Below are 17,460 nucleotides of genomic sequence, written 5' to 3' on the forward strand. Positions count from 1 at the left end.
TCATCCATTGTCCCAACTGATTGTTTACAGGAAGGATATAGAAGGATCTAAAATTACAGGATTGTGAGTGAATTTATTCGGACTTGAATTTTACTTTTCATACATCCCATGAAAATGTAATTTGAAAAAAAAAGTCTTGTATAAAGAGCATATGTAATCATCCTGGCATTTGTCATGAAGAACTTTAAGAGCATCAGTTCCTGGGGTTATGGTCCCTTAAAACCCCTGTGGTCATATTTTATCTTTTACTTTAGATTTTCTTTTAAGGATTTAGCAATTTTCTCCTTTGTAACTGTGAGTTCATGTCTTAAAGACTGTGGAAATGAAAAATGTCTCAGTTTCTTTCACAGATCTTTAGGTTTGGGTTCTCATAACATACCGATTCCGCCAGGTATTGAAAACCTGGATTACACCCCCTAAATAGGCATTGGTATTAGGGATGTAAGAACTTTACAAGATCCTAAAACATAATACTTGCCTTTTTCTCTCTTGCTTTGCAGGTAACTTTCAAAAACCAGGCCTCTCGTCCCTACTCCTTCTATTCTAGCCTTATTTCTTATAACGGAGATCAGAGACAAGGAGCAGAACCTCGAAAAAAGTTTGTCAAGCCTAATGAAACCCAAAGCTACTTTTGGAAAGTGCAGCACCATATGGCACCCACCAAAGATGAGTTTGACTGCAAAGCCTGGGCTTACTTTTCTGACGTTGATCTGGTAAGCAGGGCTCCTTTGTGCTGGCCTTTTCCTGCTTTGATAGAAATGGTCTCAGAACTTCCCTGGCAGTCTCATGGTTAAGACTCTGTGCCTCCACTGCAGGGGACACAGGTTCAATCCCTGGTCAGGAACTGAGATCCCACATGCCCTGAGATGCAGCCAAAAACTAAAGTGTTTAAAAAAAAAAAAAAGAAAAAGTCTTTGTGTCAGCTGCTAAGAAGTGTGGTATTTATCCCCAGCATAATGGGAAGTTTTCAATAGAGGAGGTGTTAGCATATTTACGGAGAAGGCAATGGCACACCACTCCAGTACTCTTGCCTGGAAAATCCCATGGATGGAGGAGCCTGGTAGGCTGCAGTCCATGGGGTCGCTAAGAGTCAGACACAACTGAGCGACTTCACTTTCACTTTTCACTTTCGTGCATTGGAGAAAAAAGTGGCAACCCACTCCAGTATTCTTGCCTGGAAAATCCTAGGGATGGGGGAGCTTGGTGGGCTGCTGTCTATGGGGTTGAGCAGAGTCGGACATGACTGAAGCGACTTAGCGGCGGCAGCAGCAGCATATTTATGTTTTAGACATATCACCCAGGAATCTACTAAAGAGGAAGAATTGTCCTGTGGGAAGCTGCAGAATGGGGTGGAGTGTCATAAAAGCTGATGAGAAATCCCCTCTTGTTTCTGAGTGAGAGAACATTCGCTCCTAGAACTAGTGTCTTTCCTTTCAGGAAAAAGATTTGCACTCAGGCTTGATTGGCCCCATTCTGATCTGCCGCGTGGACACGCTGAGTGCTGCTCATGGGAGACAAGTAACAATACAGGAATTCGCTCTGTTTTTCACCATTTTTGATGAAACCAAGAGCTGGTACTTTGCCGAAAACATGGCAAGGAACTGCGGGGCGCCCTGCCATGTCCAGCCAGAGGACCCTACTTTTCAAGAAAAGTATCGCTTCCATGGTAATACAGTCCACACCCAAATCTCATTCACCGTGAAGTGAGCCTGGAGCCTGAGGCTGGGATATTGTACGATTTGAGAGTATATGGATGAGAGTGCAATCTTCCTAGGAATCCATCCTCTTGGCTGGAATGGAGGGAAAGACCCTGGCACAATAGACGGTAACAGCTTTCTCTGTGTTCTTTCTCCAGCAATCAATGGCTACGTGATGGATACACTCCCTGGCTTAGTCATGGCTCAGCATCAAAGGATTAGGTGGTATCTGCTCAGCATGGGCAGCAATGAAAATATCCATTCCATTCATTTCAGTGGCCATGTGTTCACTGTGCGAAAAACGGAGGAGTATAAAATGGCGGTCTACAATCTCTACCCAGGTACAAACCAGTTTGCACTCTGTTGTCAACTTCCTGTGCTTGCTGAGGAGCTCCTTTCAAGGTCTAGGCCCTGGGGATATGTCCCTTGAACAAAGCAGAGAGATCATAAAGAACGTAGCAAATGAACATGATCATTTAAGATACAGATAATGTGCTGTAAAGGAAACAGAGCAGAATCCATGGACAATGGATGTCCCAGCACTTTCCTAGGAAAAGAGGATTTTTCTCCCAACTCGAATCCCACAGGGCACCAATAATGATTGGTTCCAATCATTAATTGGAATCACCAATTAGTGATTCCCAAAGAGTGATTGGTTTATGTATGAAGACCAAATTTTGATTAAACACTGCTCCCACTGTTGATCAAAACAGAATATCATCTTAATTCTCGAATGTTCCTTTAAAACAGGTTCTGAACTTCCCTGATGATCCAGTGGCTAGGTCTCCGTGCTTCTACCGCAGGGAGCACAGTTTTGATCACTGATCAGGGAACTAAGATCCCCTATACCTCACAGTGCAGGCAAAACAGAAGGAAGAAAAAATAGGTTTAATAGTGGAAGTAAACTTCTGTTTCTGTGTAAAAATTCTGATAAGCCCAGTGACTTTTCTGGCTGACTCTTGAGTAATAAACAGGCCTGCAGTCACTTCACATCACAAAGAAAATTCAAGTCAGACATCATAACGTCCACTTCAACACATTAATCAAAGAAAAATTTTCCCCTTTTTTCTTGGCTGTGCCACACATCATGTGGCCACACGGCATGTGGGATCTTAATTCCTTGACCAGGGACGGAACCTCCGCCCCATGAAATGGAAGCACGGAGTCGTAACCAGTGGACTGCCGGGGAAATTCCATTCTTCATCAAAATTCTGAATTTCCTTTTATAAGGTTTTATTCTAGATTTTCAGCAAGAGGCACCTCCTTCTGGGTTTCATGACACGCGCTCTGCTTTGGCATTCAGTGGGCCCTTTTGGTCTGAAATCATGCATTTCATTCTTAAGCTTTAGGGGATTTTTCTCCTTATCATTTCTCTGATTCCCACCCCCCACCTTTGTTTTCTTTCCTTGCAGAACTTTCATTAGAAAAGTCTTGGACTTCTTCATCTTCTATGACTCAGTTTCCCTCATTTCGTTCTGTTTGCTTGCCTTTTTGCATTATGTCCTTAGGTTTCTCTTCCAGATCACTAATTTGGCCTTTAGCTTCGGAACTTGATTTTAACTTCAACGTCTCCTTCTTATGCTTATTATTGCTTTCCCCTCCACCCCTGGCTGGTTGCTGCTTTGAACCATAGCTTGGAGGGGGGAGAGATAAGGGATAGCACCACTGTCTGCACCTGGCAGATATTTAAAGTGAAAGTGAAAAGCCAAAGTGCAAGTCGTTCAGTCTTGTCTGACTCTTTGCAACCCCATGGACTATAGTCCATGGGATTCTCCAGGCCATAATACTGGAGTGGGTAGCCTTTCCATTCTCCAGGGGATCTTCCGAACCTGGGGATCAAACCCAGGTCTCCTGCATTGCAGGTGGATTCTTTCCCAGCTGAGCCACCAGGGAAGCCCAAGAAGACTGGAGTGGGTAGCCTTAACCCTTCTCCAGCAGATCTTCCTGACCCAGGAATCAAACCAGGGTCTCCTGCAGGTGGATTCTTTACCGAGCTGTCAGGGAAGCAAGGCAGATATTTAAAGAGGACTCTTTCTCTGGTGGGATACTTTCAGGGGATCTGCAGAAACTCCTTTGGGGGACCCTCTTACATGAAATCCTCTTGACTTGGTTGGTTCCACTTTTATTCTAGATGGTCACTTATCACTCAGCCCTCAGCCCCTCAGCATTCACCTCTAGCTTCTTGCTCCTGGGGTTACTTTACTCATTGAGGCAGGGAGCCCACATCTTGTCAATGAGAAATCCACCTCTGGCTCTGCCAAGCCTTAAGAGTGCAGGCCAGTCCTAACACAGTAGCTTTCTCCCGTCTCCACCCCTGAAGCATCCGGGTACTCTTTCTCTCCCTTTCCCCAGGGTCAGAACTTCACCCCCAGTGTCTCCAGCTGCAGAGGTTACATCACAGGCACTTTAGGTCAAAGAGTGGTGCAACTGACTTGGCTAGATCTCCTCTGATGTTCTGCATAATCTGATGTGTCTTATGCCCGTTTTGGTGAAAGGAAGTCACTTTTCTGCCTTCTGGTTTTGCTAAGGTGTCTTTGAGACGGTGGAAATGCTACCATCCAAGGTTGGGACTTGGCGGATAGAATGTCTTATTGGCGAGCACCTACAAGCTGGGATGAGCACTCTCTTCCTGGTGTACAGCAAGGGTGAGTGGCACTGGGCACTCAACTGCTTTCCACCTCCCTCGAAGGGTGGCCTTTGCCAAGAACTGCATACAGGCTCACAGTAATTACCAAATCTAAAATGAATATTGTAGGCAGAAATCAGAATCCTCAGAGGAGGGCGTATCTGCTTGAAGCTTTGAACACTTTAACACTGAAGTCCCAAGAGCTCCAGGAGCAAATTTTGAAGCTTAATTTTGGTCCCGTTACGAAGTGTAACTCTCAAATATCATCTGGAAGAAGTTGAGTTTTAATCCTCAACAAGAAGAGAACCACTGGTCTACTTATGTATGGACCCTAGTTTTCAGTTCAGTTTAGTTGCTCAGTCATGTCCGACTCTTTGCGACCCCATGGACCGAAGCATGCCAGGCCTCCCTGTCCATCACCAACTCCCGGAGTTTACTCAAACTCATGTCCATTGAGTTGGTGATGCCATCCAACCATGTCATCCTCCGTCGTCCCCTTGTTCTCCTGCCTTCAATTTTTCCCAGCATCAGGGTCTTTTCCAAGGAGCCAGTTCTTCCCATTAGGTGGCCAAAGTATTGGAGTTTCAGCTTCAACATCAGTCCTTCCAATGAACACCCAGGACTGATCTCCTTTAGGATGGACTGGGTGGACCTCCTTGCAGTCCAAGGGACTCTCAAGTGTCTTCTCCAACACCACAGTTCAAAAGCATCAATTCTTTGGTGCTCAGCTTTCTTTATAGTCCAACTCTCACATCCATACATGACTATTGGAAAAACCATAGCCTTGACTAGACAGACCTTTGTTGGCAAAGTAATGTCTTTGCTTTACTCAGCTGCAAAATCTGAGTAGTTCTAGCACCTTCCTGTTAGAACTAGTTAAATGAGATAGTACAATAAAAATCTTGCATCCAATTCTCACCATGTAGTAAACACTAAAAAATATGAGCATTTCTTGGTGTTCTCATTGACCTGCATTTGTGAAGCTCTATTTCTGCACTTCTAACAATTGTGCTCCCCTGGTTTGATTTCAGAGTGTCAAATTCCACTGGGAATGGCTTCTGGACGCATTAGAGATTTTCAGATTACAGCTTCAGGACAATATGGTAAACAGTATTCCTTTCTCTCAAAGCACTGAGCTGATTATATGTTTTTTTATTTCTGTTGGAAAAATTCAGATAAACAATCCATCTTCATGCTTCTGTAAATTCTACTCCATAGGTGCCTCTCAATCTATTTTCTCTTCTCACCCAAGTAATGCCTCTGCCTCTTTAAATGTCCTGCCTGCCTTCCACATGGCTTCCCTTCAATCCATTCTCTTTGCTGTAGCAAGAAGCTGCATTTTTCTCAAACTGTAGCCCACAGGTCACATCCAGCCCATCACCTGATTTTGTATGGCCTTCAAGCTAAGAATTATTTTTCTATTCTTAAATGATTGGGGAAAAAAAAAACAAGAATATTTCATGACGTGAAAATTATATGAAATTCTAATTACAGTGTTCATAAAGAAGCCACACTTATTCATTTACAATTATCTGTGGGCACTTTCACTGTGTGTGTGTGTGTCTGTGTGTGTTAGTTGCTCAGTTATGTCTGACTTTCTGCAACCCCATGGCCTGTAGCCTGCCAGGCTCCTCTGTCTATGGGATTCTTCAGGCAAGAATACTGGAGTGGATTGCCATTCCCTTCTCCAGAGAATCTTCCCCACCCAGGGATTGAACCCTGGTCTCCTGCATTGCAAGCAGATTCTTTACCATTTGAGCTACAGAGAAGTCTCTGTAGCTTTCACTCTACAACAGCATTTAAATGACACAACACCAGATGATAAAGGCTAAATTATTTACAGAAAAAAAGTTTGCCAAACTCCATTTTAGAGGGGAAAAAAAGCATTTGAAAAAGATGTTTGAGAGATATATACCAAAATAGTACTATTTTTCTTTGGATGGATGATGTTTTATACTTCTTTTATTTTTTTTTAACTTATGTTTTCTTTTTATTTCTAATTTTTCTCCAGTGAACATGGATTATGTAATAGAGAAATAATATTAATTGATGGTGCTGGTGACACATTAGTATTAGCTAACTAGAGGTACAAACAATCAACAAACTTACTAAATTTTAGAAAATAAAATAGACAAGAAGGACAAGCCAAACACTTCAGTAGTCATTGATACTACTCTGCTTTATACCTTTGTCTTCACAGCTAAGATTAACCTTTCTCAAGAGAGTAATTTTATTCCCACGTGTACAGGACCAACCCAGCTGAATCTAATCTCTCTTCCCTTTCTCGAGCAAAGGACAGTGGGCCCCCAAGCTGGCCAGACTTCATTATTCTGGATCAATCAACGCCTGGAGCACCAAGGATCCCTCTCCTTGGATCAAGGTTAGAAAATGCATTGCATTCCAGAACATCACACATTCCTTTGGCAAGCTCAATGCCTTGTATACCTCCTTCCTGCCTAAGTCATTTTCATCAAACCCCAAGTAATAGACAAGGAAAGAACTGAAGAACAGAGTGGCTTATGATTTGTACCAAAAGAGTCAAGACTGAAAGACTCAGGAATAGAATTGAGTGCTCTGTGTTTTGTTTTTTAATTATTTTTGCTACACTGGGTCTTCATTGAACAGTTTTTTCTCTAATTGTGGCAAGCGGGAGCTGCTCTCTAGTTGTGTGCATGCTTCTCACTGTGGTGGCTTCTCTTGTGGCAGAGCACCAGCTTCAGTAGTTTTGGTTCCCAGGCTCTAAAGCAGGAGCTCAGTAGTTGTGGCTCATGGGCTTAGCTGTCCCCAGGCACGTGGGATCTTCCAGGACCAGGGATCAAACACATGTTCCCTGCACTGGCAGGCAGACTCTACCACTGTGCCAGCAGGGAAGTCCTACACTGTGTTTTTAATCTTTCTACTGGGATTAGAATCTCTGAATATTTTTCTATAACATCAAATTTACCACCTCTAAAGACCACGTATTCTTTTTTTAGATGTCTTCAATTGCCTAGGTATCCTTGAGTCCTCCAATTCCTTCATGTTAACACAAAAACAAATGGCTTGATCCCTGGTCCCACAAGGCAAGAAAATGTGGCTTCTTCCTTTTCTAAAACCAAAGCCGTCTTCTTCACAAATTCTACACCACAGAGTAGTAAGAAAAGCCTGCTAAAGTTAGGCCAAATCTGGTCAACCAACTTGGAGTCATTACTGAAAGTGTCCTTAGGTTAACTCAATTTTTTTTTTCAATGACTCAGTCTTTCATCTTTTTTCCCTTCCCTATGTCCTCTGGAGCAGTGCTGGCCAACAGAAATATCATGTGAACCATAAATGCTAAGTACATGTGTAATTTTCCATTTTCTAGTAGCTGCATTAAAATAGGAACATGTTAAATTCATTTTAATAATACATCTTCTCAGGAATTCCCTGGTGATCCAGTAGTTAGGACTGAGTGCTTTCACTGCCGGGGGCCTGAGTTCAATCCCTGGTCAGTGAATTAAAATCCTGCAGACCATGTGGCTCTACCAAAAAAAATCATAATACATTTTCTTTAATCCAACATATCCAAAAATATTATCATGTCAACATGTGAGCAGTCAGGACTAATGTTCAAACACGCCTCCTTCCTTGCACACCCTTCTCCTTCTCCATGTAAGTTCCATGAGGGCAGGGCTTTTTTTATTGTTCACAACTCTGTTGCTAGTACCCAGAAAAGTGCTTGTGCTCAGTCACTCAGTCATATCCAACACTTTGTGACCCTGTGGACTGTAGCCTGACAGATTCCTCTGTCCACGGAATTATCCAGGCAAGAATACTGGAGTGGGTTGCCATTTCCTTCTCCAAGAAGAGTGCTTGGCACATAACAAATGCTAAAAATATATTCTTTGATGAATGAATGAATGAATGATGTATAGATAGAGCTTAGTCAACTGAGAAAGATCGTCATTAAGTACAAGAGTCCAGACCAGTCCTAGCTGAGTGTGCCAGGCATCTGGGAGAAATTAGAGTACCAACTGATGTCAAAATTCCTGTAATGCTTGTATGACCCATGCCCCCTTCTTTCAGACCCAATCATTCCTTACTGCTAAGGATCGATATTCCATCAGATCCCTGTTAGGTGCCAGGGCTAGAGAGAATGTAAAACCTAACATATTACGTGTTTAGTATGCACCAGCAGTGAACTCAGCACATTGCATGTATTAACTCTGTAATCCTTTTGGTAACATTTTGAGATAAATACCATTATTAACTCCACTGTACAGAGCAAGAAATTGAGACACAAAGAGGTTAGGTGACTCAGACAGGCTTATTGTCTTCAGGATCTCAGTCTAAAGAGGAAGGCAAAAAGCAAAGAAAAGTTCACAATGCGGTGCAATAATTTACTATAATGAAATTATATACAAAGTGGACTGGAAGCAGAAAAGAAGCCACCCGAAAGTTCTCTGGATGAGTCGGGAAAGGCTAACCAGGAGAGAGTTTCTGCACTAACACTTGCAGGAGGGACAGTAATTTAGCACTGATAGTGATGGTGGGAGGGGGGTAGTCTGGGGACAGAGAAGGCAAATGGCTTTGTCCAGTCAGAGGTTGGTGTGTCAGGGAGGCACCTGCTATGGGGTCCAGGTGTGCAGCACTAAGGATGTGTATAGAGAAAAGTGGGGCTCAATGATTCCAAAGTGATTTCCTTTGTCAGGACGTGGCCTGGGAACTCAGTGAACACACTTCCCGTCATTGATTCCACAGCTTCCCACACATCTACATTTCCATACTGGTCTCTGTTGCACTTGCACCTCCAAGAGAATATTGGGCTTCTCTCTATCGAAGCAGATTCTTCTTAAGCAGAGAAATCATTTCAGAATATGGCACATACCTCCATGTAAAACCAAGTGTTGCTTTCATCGGCAGGTGGATCTGTTGGCGCCGATGATTATTCACAGCATCCTGACACAGGGTGCCCGGCAGAAGTTCTCCAGCCTGTACATCTCTCAGTTTATCATCATGTACAGCCTCGATGGACAGCGGTGGCAGGGTTATCGGGGGAACTCCACTGGGACCTTAATGGTATGTAATTAGTCCTTTTCAAGAGAATGCTTGAATCTTTTGAGGAGCTTTTGACAGATTTCAGATATGGAACAAACACTCACAGTTTCTAGAAACTTCAGTTCAGTTCAGTCACTCAGTTGTGTCTGATTCTTTGTGACCCCATGAACAGCAGCACACCAGGCCTCCCTGTCCATCACCAACTCCCAGAGTTTACCCAAACTCGTGTCCATTGAGTCAGTGATGCCATTCAACCATCTCGTACTCTGTTGTCCCTTTCTCCTCCCGCCTTCAATCTTTCCCAGCATCAGGGTCTTTTCAAATGAGCCAGCTCTTCACATCAGGTGGCCAAAGTATTGGAGTTTCGGCTTCAACATCTTGGCCCCCCCAAAAAGCATTTTCCATTCATAGGCAATAGAGTGATGATGGACCTATGGACAAAAAAGGTAGTATGAAGGATCTCTTATGTAGCCCCAGGAAACAGACACTACAAATGGAATTCTAGGACTATGTTGCTAATATATTCAAGGAAGATAGGTATAATTCCTTACTTAGGGAGAAGATTGGATGTTGAATAACCCATGACATGTGGTGGCATCACAATTTCTCAGATTGTCATCGGTGATACAATAGGATGAGTTTCAGATAAGGAAGGAAGACATTGGGAAGTTAGTAGCATCTGGTTGCTATGGCAACCAGTTTAGCATCATCTGACAGTAGAGTGACCTGGATTTTTTTCATGTCCGGGCTTCCCAGGTGGCTCAGTGGTAAAGAACCCACCTGCAATGCAGGAGACACGGGAAACTCGGGTTCAATCCCTGGGTGGGAAGATCCCCTGGAGAAGAAAATGGCAACCCACTCCAGTATTCTTGCCTGGGAAATCCCATGGACAGAGGAGCCTGGCAGGATCTAGTTCACAGGGTTGCAGAGTTGGACACAATTGAGTATGCATCTTCTTTTTCAGCATACATGGGGAGGGAAGAAATTAAATGTTATGAATATATACAAAGAACATCCATGAACATATATATAGATAGATAGATAGATAGATTCTTGATGGAATCATGGAGTTCTGGAGGAGTCTTCCATGTCCTGGGGTTATAGGCAGATACTTGGACTTTATACCAAACCTAGGAGCAAAGCATGTGAATTGCAGAGTTGCAGTCACAATTAAATGGTCAGCCCTGATATGGTTGTTATGCTAAGGTAATGGTACTGGTGGAAACGGGTGGAACTCTGAGACCTGGGGTGGGTACATTTAGGCAGACATGAATGAGGCTGTGAACTGCAAACCTCTAAATTGCCCTAAATCTTCTCTGCTGAAGGAGGTGACCTTTCCCCAGTCTCTGAAGCAGTCATCCCTGCTGTGCACACAAGTCTTTCAGTTGCTCCACCTGGAATAGTTGCCTTCCAACCCAGTGGCTAGTCTCCTTAGGCCACTAAGTGGCCACTAACAAAAGCCAGATGAGTCATGGAAAAGTGACAGATCATCACAAATTTAGTCAGGTGGTGATAAAAAAAAATCACAACTCTAAGTGTGGTATCTCCTCTGGAGCAAATTAACACAGCACCAGGTACCTGATATGGAACCACAGACCTGGAGGATGCTTTCTTCTTCATTCACACTGACAACGAAAGTCAGAATAGATTTGCATTTACGAAGTGGGAACACGAGTATGAACTTTATGGTTGATGCCTCAAAGCGATGTCAGTTCCTTTGTTCCTTATCATAATATAGACCCTGAAAGTGAAATGAAAGTCACTCAGTCCTGTCCGACTCTTTGCAACCCCATGGTCGCATGAAATTCTCTAGGCCAGAATACTGGAGTGGGTAGCCACTGAAGTGGATCCCCTTCTCCAGGGGATCTTCCCAACCCAGGGATTGAACCCAGGTCTCCTGCATTGCAGGCAGATTCTTTACCAACTGAGCCACAAGGAAAGCCCAATATAGACCCTAGAGACCCCAAATATATTGACATCCCACAGAACACCATACTGCTCCATTACATGGAAGACATTATGATGACTTCCATGTCAGACTCTTGTGACCCCATGGACTGTAGCCCACCAGGTTCCTCTGTCCATGGAATTCTCCAGGTAAGAATATTGGAGTGGGTTGCCATTTCCTTCTCCAGGGGATTGTGCTAACAGGCCCTGGTAAACAGAAAATAATAATCACTCTAAATGTTTTTGTGATTAATATATGTATAATCAGAGATATATACACAGACACATAAATATGTATATATTGTGTTGTCAACTAAAAGAAAAATGCACAATGTTAAAGCTGTGAGTTAAATTTTATTCAGGGTCTTACTGAGGAATATAGTCTGGGAGACAAGTCTCTCACATAGCTCTGGGAGCTGCTCCAAAGAGGTGAGGGGAAGCTAGTTTACATGTTTTGCTGTTAAGGCATACATGTAGTCAGACATACATCTTGGTGAAATATTACTGCTACTCACAAAGAACAGATGCTTCAAGTTCATGGTTATACTGTTTTTCTATGTATGGGAAGATGCAAAAAGCAGGGTTCATTACAATTCTTCTTGAAATGCATATTAACTACTTAAGGACCTGTCTGTCCAAAGCACAGAGTATCCTGTTATCATCTTGAGTTTTCTGAAACACACAGTGTTTAAGTTCTGAAACACACAGTGCCTCATCCTGTTATCCTGTTAATCTCTTCTTCTGAACACCCAGTACCCTATCACCAGCTGCAGCAGATCAGTCTTTGTAGACTTGGGTGGTGAGCAAAATGCTCTTTATTCTTTTGTCTGAAGTTTGATAGATATGTATATAGATAAATTATCTTTATTATAAATGAGTATTTCTTGCTTCTGACTTTAATGGGAATGGATCCCATATTTCACTGTTCAATATAATGTTCACTGTTAGTTTCAAATATTTTTTTATCACATTTTAAAAGTTTCTTGCTCCTACTTTATTTGGAAAGGCTGTAGAAACTCATCAAGTGCTTTTTCAGCATCTTGGATATGATCACGTTTATTCTCTTTGCTGTAAATTATACTCTCATTCAATGGCGGGCTGGCGAATGTTTAACAACCAGCTCTGGGGCAAAATGGAGGACAGTCAGGGGAAGGGCCTTTATTTGTAACATCTGCGGATTTCCATGATGTAAGTATTTCCCATCATACCTGATTTCAAGCTGCTGATGCAAGGTCACTGAACGCAGATTTGGGAGCAGCCAGCCACAATTGCTTCTCACAAGCTAGTCCTAGCTGGCTCCAGTACAACTCAGTGCTGCATTCCTGGGAAAACCTCCCTTAGTCATAGTATATTAGTCACTGAATGTTTAGTTGGATCAAAAAAACTGAAATATCTCCATCTCCTCTACCAAACAAGTTTCTGGACTGGTGGTCTAGTCTAATGGCAATAGAGATGTCTCTACAGTTCACACTAACCAGAACTCTGTCATCCCAGAGCATGCCTGATTAATTTACACATTTCAGTCTTAGTCATCTTCCTCCAGTATAATGGTTCTCAAATGTTTAAAAGTCTTTGTACCATCCACATGCTCAGTCCCTCAGTCATTTGCAGCCCCAAGGACTATAGCCTGCCAGGCTCCTCTGTCCATTTTATTTTCCAGGCAAGAATACTGGAGTGGGTAGCCATTTCCTTCTCCAGGGGATATTCCCCACCCAGGGATCAAACCCGAGTCTCTTGCTCTCCTGCATTGGCAGGCAGATTCTTTACCACCTGGAAACCCCAGGAAACCAGGTGTAAACCACCTGGGCAACCATTCACATGCAAAATATTTTTTCATAAGCAACGTCTCATCACAGAAAGTCCCTCATAAAGGGAGCAAAAGAACCCAACACCTTTTAAAGATCATTGCTTCACTGGCCACTATTTTCAATATTTCATAATATTTTGAATGTGAATTTTGAACTGCCAATGATGCAGATCTTTCCCTCTGGTTTTCAAGTTTAAAAGAACACTAATCCTGTCCTTTTAAAATATTTATCTTTGGTTGTGTTAGAAATCAGTGTTAATGTTGACACCAGGTGATGATATATAGCAAGAAAATTCTGTCAAAATAACTGATGTGGCCTTAGCCCAGCTCTCTGTACTACAAAGTATCTAAGGAAGACACATAAATGAGCCAATGGCAAACAGAAAACAGCCTTCAGTGTTTTCTAAAGTTAGGCTTGAATATGCAAATCCAGGCTCTGTGGTAATTCCTCACCTCACTCCCTCAAAGCAAGCTTTTAAGGGCTACACTGGTGGCTCAGTAATAAAAATCTATCTGCCAGTGAAGGAGATGCAGGTTTCATCCCTGGCTTGAGAAAATTCCCTGGAGAAGGCAATGGCTGCCCACTCCAGTATTCTTGCCTGGGAAATCCTATGGACAGAGGAGGCTGGTGGGCTACAGTCCATGGGGTCACAAAGAGTCAGACATGACTTAGTGACTAAACAACAACAAAGGAGGCTTTACTTTGCACCTAAACCCAAATGCTCTCACCAGGCACACTCCATAATTCATTCCTGAGCATTCTTGTCCTAAGGACAGTAAGGGAGGCAGCCAGGGCTGAGTGTCCCAGAAAAAGCAAACACACAAGGGAGCGTTCACCCTCACCGCCTTGGCAATAAGTTGGACTGGGCTTTTAGGGCTTGGAAGGACCCTGCCTGGCAGCCACGTGAGGGCACAGGAGGGGTGCCTGCATATGTCTCCAGTGGGCTCCCCTATACTTGCTTAGCCATTGCTTCTACACTGCTGAAATAGAGGTCCAAAAGCATACCCTAAAAGTCCCACCCATTTGGGGGCACTTATGTCATACAACACTCCACATATTCCCCTTCCCCACCAAATATGCAAAAGCAAGATAGATTCCCAAACTGAGTGCTTAAAACTCACCCACAAAAGATTAGTGCTGTCTACAACTTCGGCCTAAAAGATGCATTTTCCCAAACTGAATGGCTGAGAATGAGAATATATTCTAAAGAGTTCTTGTCACCACACTCAGCGCTAAAGAAAACCTGAGAAAACAGCTAAGTCAGTTTGCATGTATCATTTGGACCAGAAATCTAGTGTCTAAAAATGGAACGCCATCCTGCTTCTGGGGACCAAGGGTACAGTCTGGCATATACCTGATCACACTAGACCAAAGAAGCATGCTGATTTGATATATTTGAGTTGAAGATTTGTAGAAGGGTCCATACTACAAGTAAAACCTGCCCATATGGATTACCTGGACCTCTCGGAACAACCGCAACTGAAAACTCCAGTGCACATCTGACACCATTGCGCTGGAGCTCACCCCGCCTTCTCCCCTACTCCCAGGCCCACCCCGTTTGTACCGAAAACATACACATTGCAGCTAAGGACCACATCGCAAATGATCTCTGTAGATTCATAGGCAGTGTCCATTTTGAGTGAATGAATCCACCTCGGATCTAAAAGGGAACTATCTGTTTGTGCTTCTGCCTTCTGACAAGTAGATAAGCTATTCCCATTTTACAGAGGAGATAAATCTAAACCACAAGTCAGGAGAGTCAGAAAGGCTTTATCATGTATTGAGGGCTGTAGTGACAACCGCGGAGTACTGAATACAATGATTCCAACGTATGAGGCGCATTGAACAAAGGAGGAACTGGACGATCACGCAGGCAGACATCACAATACGCTAAGGAATCAAAATCACCATGAAAAAAAATCATGCAGCTAGAGTTCCGAGCCAGAGCTATGCAAATAAATCCTGTGTGAAACAAGGATGTTGGGAAAGGGGAGCCTTCTGGGGGGTGGGAAGCGGGTTGGGGGGACAATTGGGTGAAAGGAACCCAAGGGATTCTCGTTTATGTTGAAATTTCTGGTGAGGTGAGCTGTGTCCTCCGATTCTATTATATGGGTTTTTTTTCTGCCACTGTTATGGAAACAAGGTGACTTTAGTCAACTACATTCCTCCGGTGGCAAGACAAGTAAGATACACTGCAGAGGCAGAAGCGGCGGGATCAAGATCTTTCATGCTCCCGCAAAGGCTCAGGCCGGTGCGTGAGTTTCAGGAACAGGCACAGCGTGGCTGGGTTCCTGTCAGGGATTCGTCAGATCCCCTGGCCAGAAGGGGAGACGGTTTCCTGCAGAACGAGGTGCAGGAGGTGGTTCTGCTCGGCGCTCAGCAGGGGCCACATCTCCACCTGCAGCGACTTGACGGCCTCCGTGTCCTTCTCGTGCGTGGCCATGACCAAGGACTGTAGCAGCAGAAAGAGCTCCTCGGGCAGCGGGCCGCTGCTGTCCTGCCCGTGGCCGTCGAAGGCCTCCCAGGCATACTTCTCCAGGGTGTGCGCGTGCTCCGGTAGGAGCTTGGCGGGCGGCGGCTGCAGGAGCAGCAGCAGCAGCACGCGGGACACCTCGCAGCGGACCAGCACGTCGGCGAAGGCGCCCAGCGCGGCCGGGGCGGCTGCAGCCGGCGGCCCCGCGCCGGGAGGGAGCGGAGGTCCGGGGGCTGCGGGCTGCGGGGGCGGGGGCTGCGAAGGGATGCCGCCGAGCTCCCGTGCCAGGCGTTGCATGTGCGTGAAGAGCGCCAGCGCGCCGCTGTAGTCCCGCGCCAGCAGCTGGCAGGACGCGGCGTGGCCGAGCGCCTGCAAGGCGGCCAGGGGCAGCTGGGGCAGCTGCAGCTGCGCGGCGCGCTGGAAGTGGCCAGCGGCGGCGGCCGGCTGGCCCAGGTCGCGCAGGGCGGCCGCCAGCTCAAGGCAGAGCGCGGCGGCCGCGGCCGGCTGCCCGAGCTCCAGGTGCAGGCGCACGGCGGCGCCCAGCGCGGCGGCAGCGGCCTGCAGGGCCTCCCCGGCGGCGGCGGGGCAGGCCAGGCGCTGGCGCGCGTCGCGCTCCTGCCGCAGAAAGAGGCGCGCGGCCTCTGTCAGCGCCAGCGCCTCGCCGGGCCCGTGGAAGAGCGCCTGCTGGCAGCGCGCCACCGCCAGCTGGCACCAGGCCGCGTACGGCAGGCACTCCTGGGCGCGCAGCTCGCGGCCGAGCTGGGCGAACTGCTCGCCGGCCTCCGCCACGTTCGGCTTCCGCAGGAACCGCTTCTTGAGCTTGTTGGACACCTGACGGTAGCGCGCCAGGAAGTCCCCTGGCTCGGGCCCTGGGCCCGCGCCGCCGCCGCCCAGGCCGGCCGCGGAAGCCGCCATCTTCGCCGCCCCGGCGCTTCCAGGCGCGCTGACGCGACCGGGCGGCGACCGGCGACGTGCCATGCGTCCGGCTCGGGCCCACAGCGCGATGGCGCCGGTGCGGCCGCCCAGACGCTCCCGTCGCCGGGGTGATATGCAAAAGAGCGGGCGCGGAGGTGGGGCCGTGATTGGTTGCCGGCGCCGTATGCAAATAGCGGGTCCTGGCGGGGAGCCGGCCGTTGCTAGGTTATAGCTTGCTCCCACAGGTTGCCAAGCAGGGCATCTCCAGGCATCTCTAAAGGCACACGACCAAAAAGTCAACTGGTGATCCCGGGTGACCCTGATTCCGACTTTGCATACGTGCGGGTTGTGTCCCGCCCACCCAAGTCCCCATTCTGCCGCAGTCTCGTGGTCTAGGCCCCTGCCCCCATGGGCATCTAGGCCCTATGGCCATGGGAACCCCTGTCAAGCACGCTGTCCACCATCCCTGCATCCCACGCTGCGGGGCGGTCTGTCACCTTGGCACTTTCACCCTACCACGACGCCGTCCTCTCGGTCTTGAACATCGCCACCAGGACCCTGGTCCCTCTGGGGAGTTGGCCTTGGTCCTACTTGCTCAGATCCAAGGGGGGAGCCCTCCTTTCCCTGGCCTCCCCTACAGACCCCACTCCACCGCACCCCCGCCACAGCCAGCTTCTCTCACCAGGGCCACTGCATGCACTGTCACCGTGGGCGACCGCTCCTCTCTGCCTGCCATCCCTGACTCCACCCATACCCACAACACTCCCCCTCCGCTCCAGTCAGACCCCCGACCCCCACCTCTCGAAGGAGGGGTGTCCCACCACCACCTCCCAGGCCAAGTGACTGAAGCACAAACAGGGATGTCTTGAAACACTTACTGATTCGACATGACTGGGCCCGAGGCACCGGGCTGTGCGGTCGGTCAGTGAGCAGGCCTGGCACCCGACAGCCGGGGGGGAGGCCTGTCTGGGTGCCGGG

General features: G+C 46.6%; 2 protein-coding genes across 5 annotated transcripts in view; one reads left to right on the top strand and one right to left on the bottom strand.

The window, feature by feature from the left end:
* The window catches only part of F8 (coagulation factor VIII), a 142,232-nt gene that overhangs the window by 110,524 nt on the left and 14,248 nt on the right, over window positions 1-17,460 (top strand). For 3 of the 4 annotated variants that reach the window (XM_061408901.1, XM_061408900.1, XM_061408902.1), the window contains 7 exons: window positions 501-713; window positions 1,438-1,666; window positions 1,856-2,038; window positions 4,226-4,342; window positions 5,355-5,426; window positions 6,618-6,703; window positions 9,205-9,360. In XM_061408901.1, coding sequence (XP_061264885.1) covers window positions 501-713; window positions 1,438-1,666; window positions 1,856-2,038; window positions 4,226-4,342; window positions 5,355-5,426; window positions 6,618-6,703; window positions 9,205-9,360 — 1,056 coding nt within the window. Of the gene's footprint in view, window positions 1-500; window positions 714-1,437; window positions 1,667-1,855; window positions 2,039-4,225; window positions 4,343-5,354; window positions 5,427-6,612; window positions 6,704-9,204; window positions 9,361-17,460 lie in introns of those variants that run through there. The other variant, XM_061408903.1, reaches the window with a different exon arrangement.
* F8A1 (coagulation factor VIII associated 1) lies at window positions 11,621-16,581 on the bottom strand. The gene has a single exon (XM_061408906.1). The coding sequence runs from the start codon at window positions 16,543-16,545 to the stop codon at window positions 15,400-15,402; it is 1,146 nt and encodes a 381-aa protein (XP_061264890.1). The 5' UTR covers window positions 16,546-16,581; the 3' UTR covers window positions 11,621-15,399.

Source organism: Bos javanicus, chromosome X, assembly GCF_032452875.1.
Source record: "Bos javanicus breed banteng chromosome X, ARS-OSU_banteng_1.0, whole genome shotgun sequence".
In the NCBI taxonomy this organism is placed as follows: Eukaryota; Metazoa; Chordata; class Mammalia; order Artiodactyla; family Bovidae; genus Bos; species Bos javanicus.